Below are 13,445 nucleotides of genomic sequence, written 5' to 3'. Positions count from 1 at the left end.
TATCACTTTTAAACAAAGTAGATTAATCTGCCATAAAAGTAATACAATATGTTAATCTGGTATTTGATTCCATCTGTCAAACACTCAAACAAAAAAGGCCTGTTTATAAGTCAGTCATTTCCTGGAAACAATATTACTGTTCTCAATATTATCAGCATTTTAAAGACACTGGATTTCTCTGAGTGGGAATGATTTACTGACCAGTAGGATGATATTCCTTTGGACTGTAGGTAGCTGTACAAGCCTTTTCTGCATCAAGAATCCTAAGTGAAAGGTACGGACATATGTGGATAGGAGTATAAACCATGTTCTACCTTCAAACATTTGGAAGCTTGGCTACTGAGTGACGGCTGCTTTATGATTACTATTCAGCCAGAAGTACACAGGAAAATACACTAAACCCAAGTGCACAGCAGTGTGACTGCAATAAATTAATGGTTTTCTTTGCTTGAATTCCCCATCAGTGGACATCACCATAGTGCTCTGACTTCCCTGGCCTTAAGGAACATGCTTGAGCGATGTCAGCCTAAAAACGATCCACAGGAAGCTTTCACTGAAAAAGCAGAAAGAAATCTGTATGAAAACATTGCGTCTCCTCCGCACCCTGCACAGCCCGTTCCTATCGGCACGTGGTTTGATCCCTGTTTGTGCTGGCCAGCTCGAGGCCCCCAGCGCAGCCAGGGCTGAGCTGCTCAACAGCCTGTCCGCAGACAAAGCCAGGTCACTGCTCCTGTAGGAAAATCGCCAACAAAGGGATTGTGGCACAAGAAGTCTCTGATCCGGCTCTTTTCTGAGACAGGATGCTGGACACAATTCTAGCAGAGGACACTTCGAGCTGCATGATAATGGGCCCTCCTTAAACTTTTCACAGACATCCAAGTGTTGATTGCATTCACCGTTAAATAGATAAAAGGCCCAGCCAAAAGAAATCTTGTGCTAGTAACCTGGATAGCAAAAGACAGGCTGAAATCAAGTTACTGTACATCTTTGTATCATTTATCAATGAAAAGTGTACAATTTTCCATGACGACCTTTTGAAAACCAGTCATGGACTGGATTCAACACTTTATTTCTGAAATCTTTCCTTCATAGATGATGACTTTCAAAAGTTTTTGGTATTTTATAAGTAGCACAGGCAGAACTATATTAATAAAAATATGGTTGTGTGTGTGTACCACAAAAACCCCCAAAATATAACAGAAATATTTGCTACTAGTATAAGTTATAGATAATAAATAATAATTTTATTTTTTTTCAAGTGCACACAAGGAGGTCATTATGACATATCAGTATTTCTTAGGATGGATAAGCATTTGGAAAAAAAAGAATAACAACATTCTACACATTATAAATAATAATGAAACTACATTTAACAAATGTATTGTCTGTGTATGAACTATGTTTTCAGTTTAAAAAAATGATATTATTTAAATACACATTCTAAATTACCTATAACTTATCTGAATGTACTACTTTTCAAAAAACATATCACAGTTCTGTAAGCATATATCTATAAAAAATTACTTTCTTAATCAGAATTGAGTTTTGTATTAGCTCTGCATCAGCTGTATATTTACATGTGTTTAACCTGAGGCCTAAGTCAGTTTAGTCAGTTCAGTGAACAGCAGCTCTTGTACTCAAGCACAGATAAATAAATATCTTACCCAGAGCTCCGTCACTGTGAAAGGGTATATCACCACATTCAGAGCTGAAAATACATCTATACCTAAAATACTTTCCTATTGATGTTTGTAAAATAGTACTATGGTATACTCCTACCATAATGGGATGGAGGGAACCAAGGCTGGATGGGACAGCCTTGTGGCGGCAGCTGTGCCGTGCAGTCGTGTGTGCTGTGCCAGTGCTGAGCTGCAGAGAAAGGACAGGAAGGGAACTGAATGCTCTCTGAATTTCTGCCTGTCTTCACAGGATAGATTTAATTATCTTGGGCAACTAGATATCTACAGTAACAGAAGTATAATGACTGACAAATATATAATTATTAATAATTAAAATATGCAAATGACTGCACAATCAGTCCATAGATGTTCTCCCATGGGAATGGAAAGATAATTTGTGATCATCCACCTTTACCATGGACTTTACCATGCACAAGATTTTACAGCACAGGAACTAACACATGGTAAATTCACAGACCAATTTCCAACTTCATGTGCACTCCCCACACTTACACACCTGTCACTACTGTCACACAGTTTGCCTTTTCACTTCTGTTCCATGAATAATACAATTCTTTATATCATTAATCAGGTAAATTTTCCATAAGTGACCAGGCAGTAGGATATACAGTAATGACTGACCTGCTTTTCCCTGTCCAGAACAGAAGTTTTCCGAGGGAAGAACTAACATTACAGGACTCAATCCTGCAAAACACTATAAGGCCTCAACAGCCTTGCCTCCAACAAGAGTTAGAGCCAAATCCTGAAAAGTTTCTTCATTATTAAATAAATTAAAGTATTGAGCCAAACATTGTTATGTATGAAGCTTTCAAAAACCGCACATAATTCTGGATGCTCTGGTTCTTGTTCTCTGACTTCTGTAGGCTGTTCTCCAGCTCTTTCAAATGTACTTCACGGTGCTTTTCATTCTAAAGAAAAAAGAGAAATTCAGTGCAACTTAGAAATCAAATACAAATCAATCAAAATAATAACGCAAGACAACTAGTACCTAAATTATTATCAGCCTTACCTACCTGTAAAAGTTTTCAGATGCTCTGTAAAAGTGAAGGTCCCAAAAAGGCCTCAAAATATTGAAGCTTTATGTTCAGTCAGGACCAAACTGAACATGTTTGAATAGGCTTATGATCCAAAAATTGGCCCAGGAACATAAAAACTAACCTTCTGAATTTTTATCAAGAAAGATTCCTAGCATCTTAAATCTGTTATGGACTTGACACTCTCTCGTGTTGATTATTCAAGGAAACAGCTGTTACTGATCTGTGATGCAACATAATTATTGATGCCCATAGTTCCTTATCTAAAAAAGATGATTGACAGCACTATTACCTGCTCATTAGTTCCACACCTGATGCTAAATAGGGAAGTATCAACAGATCAAAACCTGGGCATTGAAAGGCTTGACACTTTGAAAAATCAGAATATCTCTTTTGTTACTATGTTTATGGGCAACATCAGTATATAAGCTGAAAGCTTTTCACAAATTCCTGTAAGATCAAATTCTTGTAACCAACTCAGGGAACAAAAGAAAAAAAAAAAAAGATACCACTAAGTCGTTATGCAACTGTTATGCACCTATTCAAATCTAGGTAAACTTACTGAACATGATTAATCTGAGGGGGAAATTATAACTTCATACATATTTTTTGATTTTTGCCTTGCTGGGAAAACTGGGCTGAATAAGAGATGTAAACTCAATATTATTCCAGTGATTTATTTAGACTGGGCATCTGTTAAGTCTATTAGAAATGTCAATATACAAAGTATATTGTCAAGTTGAATTAATTTGCTGTTCCTGAAAGTGAGTATCAATTGTATTAATAGTGTGTTTTACTTTTACTGTAAATGTTGATGTGTTAAGTAAACAGTATTTATTACTCACATGGTAAAATGTGCAGAGGAGCTGTTTTTTCTCTTCTTGCCCCTCTCTCACTTCAGTTTCAAGAACAAACACTTTTGCCTGAAGGGCTTGTTCTTTGTATGAAATTTTTTCCAGTTCTTCAGCTACCTGTAATAGCAATGAGAGAGAACTGATGTATATTTACTTTCACTTAAAGCCCAAACCAAATTAGTTTCTTACACTGTAGCATTGATAGCTCTATTTCCTGTTCTGTCATCCTGTCAGTTATTTCCCATGCACAGAAATTAAACAAACCTGGGAAATATTCTGGCTAAATTTGAAAGATGTTTCAATTTGCATCCCTTCTACAAATAACAAATCTTTCCTTAATATTGAAAGTGAGCAGCTTTCCTCTAAAGTGAGAAGGGTTTCAACACCTATTCCAAAGAAATTAAGGAAAAGGCAAGATTAAGCTTTTGTTCAGAAACTTTTTGCCAAATGTGTGGGATTTAAAATTAGGTGGTTAAAGCATTTTGATATGTCTCCAAAAAAATGATAGTGAAATGCTGGTCCACTGAACTTTACCATTAATTTCAATAGGATCTGAATTCCACAAGAAGTTGAATTGTGCAATTCATATTTAAACATGCAGAATTTCCAGTAACTTTTTAGTATTGCTCCCTATGTGCAAAATAACCTTGTCCCATCTTTTCTTCTCAATCAAATTTGGGTTTAATGCTATTTTAAAATAGAAAACAGCAAACAATATTAAAATACGTATTAAATCATTTATACCATTTTTCTCCCTTCTTCCAAAGCAGATTCCAGTTGTCTGCTTAATCCATTATATTCTGCAATTTTCTCTTCAAGCTGCAATTTACTGCACCGAAGACTATCATCTTCTTTTTTGAGCTGACAAGCAAGTTCTTCATTTTGAAATTCCATCTTTTCTAGTTGCCTTTACACAAAACATATCAATGTGTTATCATTCACTATAGAAGAAAAGTGTAGGAATTGATTGCAGTCAGATTTTTTAAAAGTTACCTTTTAAGGTCTTCGTATTTCTTCTCAATGTTATGGTTTTCTTCTTCTAAGGAATGACTGCCCAAGGAAGTTATACAGTCTTCTTCCTGTGAAAATGACAGTTTGTTTCTAGTTGAAGAGACCTAATTACACGATATTACGGAGTAAAGTAAGCTTGCCTATTAAAATCCAATCAAACAATTTAACTGTAATTTCAGGGAAACACTATATTACATTCAAGTAAACATCATCTTGTATTTAAAACAAATAAAATAGAGCCAAAGTAGCAGACTAAACTTTGTATGAATGCTTTAAGACTGAAAACCTGCTATGTAACAAAGCGAAGTCCTGACAAAACCCATATGCTGCCCATGCAGCCTTGTGCATTAGTAGATGGGCAGGTCTACCTCTTTGTGAAGCTTTAGATTCCAGCAAAAATAAGTTCCTTCACACTCCAGTCACAGGAAACATAAAAATAATACCTCGTATATATACAGTTATCACAGAAGAACAGTGTAGCACTGGCAAAGAATTTCAGAAAGTAGTTAATATCAAAAAAGAAATCAAGTTCATTGAAAGAGCTGTATCAGTAGCAGAAGCTGAAGAAAGCAAGAAGTCAAACTGTCCTCTTCTGTCCAGCATCCAGACTGACAAACTCTTAAGTTTTATTTTAAATCTCATAACACTGGTGATGTGATTATTGCTCTTGCTACCATCCATGAACAGCAGAGTAGCAATAAACAGCCACATCACCAGTCTGCTGGCGCTATTATTTAACGGGTAACCTCCATCATTCACAGGACCATCACAAGCAGTTCCAGCCCATGATTTGAGCTAATCTGGCTGACTTTGCTCACAGGAATTACAGGCTGCTCAGGCAGCAGACTGGTAGTAGCAGAAACCTCCAGCAGAGGGACAATAAAGCAATGTTCTGGTCCAGCTGAACCCAGAAGAGGGTTTCTGCACATGGTCCAGTTCCTTGAAAAGGAATTTTCTGAAATTCTGATCATAGGATCAAGGGTCAGAATCTCCAAAGGATGTCACTAAGATTTAATGCTGAAAGCTAACTGCCGTTCCACCAGACTAGTGATTATATTCCAAATTACTTCATTATACTTAAGAGGTTTTTTGCATTTATTCAGGAAAGCAGGTAGGTAGATTAAAGTTATACATATAATTTTATAAATGCACCTCAACATTTATTGTTGCTTAAGTACTTTGCTAAGCAAAGTTGCATTTATGACCTCGTGAGCATACCTGGAAGTAGTATTTAAAATGATACAAAGAAGAACAGAATTTCATGCTGTAAAGACCATCTTGACAAGAAATTTTAAATAAAATGAAGATCTATTTTTTTTAATAAGTATATAAAGTCTACAGGGACACAGAGAGTCACTCTGTTTCAGCTCAGATTTTCCCACGGACACAGGAAGATCAAAGCCCCTTTCCTACCCTACTGATTCCAAAAAACACCTTCGTCATTTGTGCTGGCAGAGTACTCTCTTCTAATTCAAAAGCATATTAAAAACAAATACAAAAGAGAACAACAAAAAACCCAAACTTAACACTGCCATTGAAATTGATGTCACAGAAAAAAAAAAAAAGCTCAGGAATATTCATATTCTGGCTTAAGAGAAAATACAAGCAGTAGTGCTAAAATATTCCTGAAAATAGAAATGATGCTATTAATGTATATTCTTAAAACCTGTTATCAACCAATATAATGTAATGATTAACATGTTAAAGTTATACATCAACAATATAATTTGACTGAGAAAATATTGTCTGTTTTATAAATTAGTCTTTAAAAACAAAATTATTACGGAACCAAATTATTCCACTAGATACAACCAATAACTAGACTTGCACATTTACTTCCAGGGAAGAATTCTGCAACACATCTCAGGACATAAGTATTCAAAAGGATCAAGAATATACTCACTTAAAAGATACAGAATCTAAAAGTAACTAGTCTCTTCACATACTGAATTCATGTTAATACAGTTGGCAATATTCATCTGGAATATTGTGTCCAGTTCTGGGCCCTTCAGTTCAAGAAGGACAGGGAACTGCTGGAGAGAGTCCAGCGCAGGGCCACAAAGATGATGAAGGGAGTGGAGCATCTCCCTTATGAGGAAAGGCTGAGGGAGCTGGGTCTCTTTAGCTTGGAGAAGAGGAGACTGAGGGGTGACCTCATTAATGTTTATAAATATGTAAAGGGTGGGTGTCACGAGGATGTAGCCAGGCTCTTCTCGGTGACAACCAACAGTAAGACAAGGGGTAATGGGTTCAAGCTGGAACACAAGAGGTTCCACTTAAATTTGAGAAGAAACTTCTTCTCAGTGAGGGTGACGGAACACTGGAACAGGCTGCCCAGGGGGGTTGTGGATTCTCCTTCTCTGGAGACATTCAAAACCCGCCTGGACGCCTTCCTGTGTAACCTCATCTAGGTGTTCCTGCTCCGGCAGGGGGATTGGACTAGATGATCTTTTGAGGTCCCTTCCAATCCCTAACATTCTGTGATTCTGTGAATAGTTTTGTTGGCATAGTGCTATTTCTACAGACGGAGCTTTTGATTTATGAAGCAAATAAGAAAGGAAACCACACAACTGTCACACACACTAATAGGAAAAAAATGTTCCAGAAACTTTCTTCCACATAATTTTCTCATTTATCTTTAAAAGTCGGCATGTTCTAAGCACCTGAACCTGCAGCTCCCTAAGGGGTTTGCACTTCTGTGCATGGATCCTTTGCCAGGACACAAGCATTTCCTGATATCCTTGCTGCTTTTCCTCAGCTGCTTTCAGCAAGTCACAAACGCATTCTAACCCCTTTAACTCAGCCTCTGTTTTGTCCCTCACCTGCAGAGTGGAATCACAGGAGAAAAATGTAAAACCATAAATTAATTGTTGTAATACTTAATGGCTTTCCATGTAAGTAATAAATCTGAAATTCCACACAAGTTGCATAGTGTCACCTCTTATAAAATACTGAAAAACTTACAAGTTCACCATTAGAGAAATTCCCATCTCTGACTACATTTCATTAAAGACTCAGTAACACTGACAACGAACATTTACAAAATTATGCGACTGTTAGCAGTTCATCATGCAATACCTAAATTTTGAATTTATTTTTATTGCAATGTTTTGGGAGATGCCATAGAGACACACTAAGCAGCTTAAAGGAAAAATTCTGACTACACAACTAGTGCAGTATTTAAAAAGACGGCAACACCTAATGCTACCTGAAGCCAAATACAATGCTGTGCAAATATTATTTATGGGATCAGAAAATATTTTTCTCCATTCTACAATTCAACCATGGAAAAATAAAGTTAGCGTGAAATAAGATGAATATCTAAAGATGTTTCCCTGTGATGACTAATTCTGTTCTCTAAAACAGATCATTGCAGGCAATGCATATCCAATACCTGCCTCAGCTTTATCACTTAAAAGAATATGTATTTTGATCAGCCATGGAACTGAGGAAAGTGATTTTCCTACCAGTTTGTATTGTTTTCTGATGCTTAAGAATGTGCTGCATTCAGCTCCATCTGCTGAAAAACTTAAAACTAATCTCTGTATGGATTCTCCAATTTAACTGCTAGTTAAAACAAACAAAGAAGTCTTCCAGTAGGTTTGCTTCCCTATGCAACTTTCATAGATGTTCTGTCGAGAGACCTAGTTTTAAAATCATCATCAGCAAAATCACATTTTTAAAAGTGATATAAGAATTCTGGAATTCTAAAATAGCAGCACAATTCCTTAGTCATTACTCTAGGAACCATTTCTCACCTGTTTGCAATGGTGTAGTATCCAAAAAAACACAAGCTCATAAGTAAGAGTTACCAAAGCGTTAAGTGAATTTAAAAACAATTTTATAGGGAAAAAGTGAAAAGAGCCAGTACCTGGGACTTCTAATAAGTGGGTCACAATAAGGTAGGAGAGATCCATGTCCTAAAGGATTGTTTGGAAACATGCTTTATTACTGCAAAACTTACCTCATCTACTTCTAAGCGGTTGTTTTCTGTTATTCTTTTGTTTTCATTTAAGACTCTTTCATATCTGGATTTCAATTCTTCCACTGCTATTTGTAATTTTTGTACCTAGAACATGTATTTTCCACATAGATTTGTAAGGTGTTTCTTTCAAATACAGAAAAGATAAAATCATTGGTATGAAGCATAAAGGAAAACCTTTGATGTTTAAACAGAATCTCAATATTTGTCATTATATGAAGTTACTTATTTTCATTATCCTACTCACCACAGCAAATATAAAAGGGTAACCAGGTAAAGAGCACTCTGATATCAACATTTGCTTTTCCACCACGGAGAATGAGCTACAATTGTGCTACAAGAGCAGCAAGCATGACTCACCCTTCTCTGCCCAGATAACAAGTATCACCAGACAGTTCCCATCTGGAGTCACCAGAGCGATGAGCCAGGGAATTTCATCCCACTCACTGCTTCAGGCTGGCTGTTCCCTGGAACTACATCTCCCATCTTAAAGCTGGCAACACTTTAATTGCAGTGATGCATTCCACAGACAAGTGCTCTGGTTGTACTTACATTTGGTATCATGTCTTTTCTCTTGCCAATGATTTTAAAAAGAGATAAGTGAGACTGTCAGTGAGAGGGTGTCTATACTATAGCAGAAATACATACAACTTTGAATCAATGTGTTCTAAAATTTCTTCTCTGTGATTAAAGGCAAATACAAAAAAGGAGTTGATAAAAAGCCCATTTTAAGTCTGTTTCACGTGTTCTGCTGGTATTTTCAATGTGGAGCTACCTATGTAAATAAAAAGACTCTTACAACAGCCCTTGAATGGTGGTTTACTGTTCTTAGGAATGTGGAAATACAGATATGACTAAAGAGAGGTAAAATATCATTGGATGTGTCCACTAAAGGCATTAGACTCAAATTTTACTTTTAAAATATAGTTAACTGGATTGTTAACGTGCTTCTTAAGAAGCAAATCTTTTCTAAGCGAGTATGCATTTAGCTCTGTTGGCTTCAATGAGGTCTGACTGGGCTTCAACAAGGATTATGTGTACTAGGAATAGTGTGGAGACTATTCTTGGATACAGTTTGTAATGGCACGCTCTTCTATCATCCTCAATGTTACAACAGCATCATAATCACCATGACAACAAATCTGGTTTATTAAAAACAAAACCTTTATCATTTCCTCGAAACTCCTTACAAATTTAAAAACCATACTCAAATATTTCAAACACACTAGTCACCTGATTTTTATACCATTCAACAAGGTTTCCTTGCAGCTTTGCCTGTTCTTGCAGATTCATCAGTTCATCTTCAACAGAAACAGTACTGCTTTCCAACGTAGCAAGGGAAGTCTTGATTAAAACATCAAAAATATTAAAACTGTAAGAACATTATTAAAATAACACAATCTACAATACATATTACTAGCAAGTGACCTACAGGCATTAAAAAGAGTGACACAATTATTTACCCTGTCAAACAAAAATGATAGCCCATGGTTCATTTCTCAGCTCAGGAGAATATGTACTTTGGAGGACAAATACAATAGAAAACCTGTAAACCCTTTAAAAATTGAAATGAATGATTGAGCTAAACTTAGTTCTTTAATTTAAAAGAAAGTTTTACAAACACAAAAAGATGATTTCTAGTTAAGCAATTTTGTAGCAAGTGACAGTAAAATAAATGGCATCCTGGTTAAGTATATAGATGATCAGACAACTCTGTTCCTAGCTTTACCACAGATTTCTATGGAAAAATTTTCAATCTCTCTTTTTCACTTAGTGTAAAAAATACATGGCAGAATTTATTCTACAGGTTTGGGATTTCTAGACAGAAAGCCAAAAGGGAATTAATGTGGTTACTTCATTAATGTTTCAGAAATGCAGAGCCATTCAACAATGATTTATAATGATCTTACCTTTAATTTTTCATTTTCAAGATGAATCTTTTCATTTTTGGAGTTAACAGAATTTAGATTTTCAAGAATTTCCTCATCTGAGTTTCTTTTCCGTTCCTCCTTTCTTTTCTGGTCTTCCAAAAGGCTTATGATCTGCCTTGTTAGATAGGCAAGAACATTTATATCATATATAATGCTCCCAAAACTCTCACTATGCAAATTAACTTGTACCTTAACACATAGACCTCCATTGTTCTCATTTTATTTAACAAAAAAAAAAGCGCAGGGAGGGGCAGAGAATGCATTTAAGTATCCCAAGAAAGCAGTAACTATTGAAATAAGAAACTATACAAAAGAGTGTTCCACCAAGGAAGTAGTCCTGGCTCTATTACAAATAATTTCATTACCTAGAACATCCAAGCATATTTCCAAGACAACTATGCACACACATACTGTACAAAATGGAATTATATTGAATTTATAGGGTCTATCAGATACTGTTCTACTGAGAACATTCCATAGCTAATTTAGGAATAGTACTTTTCATTATTAAAAGCAACAAATTGTGCTACATGCCTCACCGTTTGCTTTTCATGTTAATGAAGTTAAACAATGAAATTTTTGCTGTTTATTTAGTCATACACGGCCAAAAAGAAAAAGTCTTGTTAGAATGGTACATTTTTAGCAGACTTGTATTTCCAGCTAGAATAAAACCAGAAAAAAACAGCTGGAAGCAGAATGAGTCTTCAGGGAAGTATCATAAATGTTGCCCTTTTTTTATTCTTTCCTAGGTGCCTCCTTATATATACTGGATCCATAGCGGGCTAGACAGATTTCTGGACAGATGTCTTGTACATACACTCCTGTTATATTTTAAAATATGCCGAAAATATTTTCAGAAGCACGAGATTTTCTGAAACATAAACAAAAGAGCCAAGCCAATTTAATTTTTTACATATTTGAGCATGAATCGAGTTCCATTGTAAAATAAACATTCTACCTTAGACCTAGCATAATGGCATCTAAAGGTAAAATGGTAAAAGGATATTTGTCACTGTGTGCCAAAGAAAATGCCATATCTTTCATGTACATTAAGATTTGACCACATAGTTCGAACAAGGTTGGACAAGTTTGTGTTGCTCTTCCTTACAAGAATAAGCTGTTCACATGTGCATCTGAGAGGAACCCATCTCTGTCCTCTAGTGGAGTGAGACATTAGTGGAACTGAAATAGTTTTGCCACCATTAGTCTGAAGTAGAAACTAGAAGACTATGAACATTCTTTGATACTGCAGTAGACCCAAGGATTAACACTCAAGCTGTTGAATCAGTTATTAAATAAGTGGTTCTGAGGAAGCAGCATAGTGGCTATAAGCAAGTTCAGGCTAACTGAAGTATGCAGGGGAAAGAATATATTACTTACTTGTATGAGGGAATGTAGTTTCTAAAGAGTTATGAAATGCAGCAGAGAAGGCTAAAAAACTTAAATTTCTTCCAGTTTCCAACTTCTAAAATCTGTTCAGAATTTTCAAATATGAATACATAAACTTGTTTACATTGTCAACACTGAGTACTACACTACTAAATACCAACACCATGTGACTACAGGAATAAAAAAATAGATCAACAGTTTAACTTACTTCTTAAGATGTTCTGTTTGAATTTCTAACATTGTCTTTCCTTCAACCATTCTATCATGCTGATTTTTCCAGAGGTTGGAAGCTGACAATATCTCAGTTAGTTGGACTTCCTAGAGGATATAGGAATTACGAACTATGTAACAGAAGAATGCTGCTGAAGAACGCCACCTAGTTCTACAAATTTTTCTAAACACAAGAGCTATTTAATATAAGATGGCTTTATTGGACCTCCTTAGTGCCAAGCAATCTAAATTTTGTCATGTCTCAAAAAAACCCACTAAACTACCCATATTAAAAAAAAATAAAGTCTAAGTAAAGACTTGCTTTCAATGCAGAGACATTGTTAAACACTGGCACTGTATATCAACTGTAGAATACAATAACATTTCAAAATTCATGATGAAAATATTTTCTTACCAAAAGAAAATTGTCTCCAATACATCTCTACTACATCTAAATTACATAAATTAATACAAAAATAAAATTCTGTCAATACATTTTAAGAATAAAAACATAACAGCTAGGTAAGAAATGCAGAGTTGGGTAAAGTCCTTCAAAGAAGTATAGATAATTAACCAACATCTTGAAAGTATATCAGGTCTTCAGTGGGCAAAGAAAACAACAGTGTGACTACAAAACATCAAAAGTTCAGGAGTTAGTTGCCATCTCTCTATACTGCTAATCGTACTTAAAGATCCGCTATCGTCTTCTCACAAAGATCAAAGAAAACAACAAAAAACCCCCACATTATTAACCATCTCTGGGTATACTACCTGGAAAAATATGTGATGATAACACATTTAAAAGTGTGAAAACATACTCTTATTAGGAAATCTAAATAAGGCAGTAAAGATCTCAGCACAGTTCTGATCCACCTGGCCTTTTTGAACAATTACACACTATAGGGATATGTGGAGCAAGAATCTAAGGAACAATTTGGATTAAGGAAGTTTTGTACTTGGGTTTTGAAAAGGTTCAGAGCAAGCAACTTAGGGAACTAAGTATCCACATGAGATGTCCTACACTGATGAATAAGGAAAACAAAGACTTCAGACCCCACTCATGGATTTTCTGTACTTCTGAGATGAGTCAGTCTTTGTGCATAAAGGTCCAACAGGAAAATGAGGAGAGGTGTAACTGAAAGTGGCTTAGACTCCTCTCACTACAGGGTGAAGTGTAAAACCTCATGGCTTAAAACATTCACTAAATTTTAACAAAACAAAGGCAGTGAATGTAGTAACAGCTCACATTCCACTTAGAGCAACCTTTTTCTTAATAAAGGAGCAAAAAAATAAAAGACATACAAAGACACCACGACCAACCAACTTTTCCTATT

General features: G+C 35.6%; 1 protein-coding gene across 4 annotated transcripts in view; it reads right to left on the bottom strand.

Moving 5' to 3' along the window:
• Window positions 1-1,456: 1,456 nt before the first annotated feature.
• Window positions 1,457-13,445, bottom strand: part of ODF2L (outer dense fiber of sperm tails 2 like) — a 32,292-nt gene continuing 20,303 nt past the window's right edge. For all 4 annotated transcript variants that reach the window (XM_065656128.1, XM_065656127.1, XM_065656129.1 and 1 more), the window contains 8 exons: window positions 12,110-12,219; window positions 10,492-10,627; window positions 9,815-9,925; window positions 8,564-8,668; window positions 4,582-4,667; window positions 4,333-4,495; window positions 3,580-3,705; window positions 1,457-2,608 (listed from right to left, as the gene is read on the bottom strand). In XM_065656128.1, coding sequence (XP_065512200.1) covers window positions 2,471-2,608; window positions 3,580-3,705; window positions 4,333-4,495; window positions 4,582-4,667; window positions 8,564-8,668; window positions 9,815-9,925; window positions 10,492-10,627; window positions 12,110-12,219 — 975 coding nt within the window. In that variant the 3' untranslated portion in view covers window positions 1,457-2,470. The remainder of the gene's footprint in view (window positions 2,609-3,579; window positions 3,706-4,332; window positions 4,496-4,581; window positions 4,668-8,563; window positions 8,669-9,814; window positions 9,926-10,491; window positions 10,628-12,109; window positions 12,220-13,445) is intronic.

Source organism: Caloenas nicobarica, chromosome Z (genome assembly GCF_036013445.1).
Source record: "Caloenas nicobarica isolate bCalNic1 chromosome Z, bCalNic1.hap1, whole genome shotgun sequence".
Classification (NCBI taxonomy): domain Eukaryota; kingdom Metazoa; phylum Chordata; class Aves; order Columbiformes; family Columbidae; genus Caloenas; species Caloenas nicobarica.
This window is presented reverse-complemented; position numbering and strand designations above follow the sequence as displayed.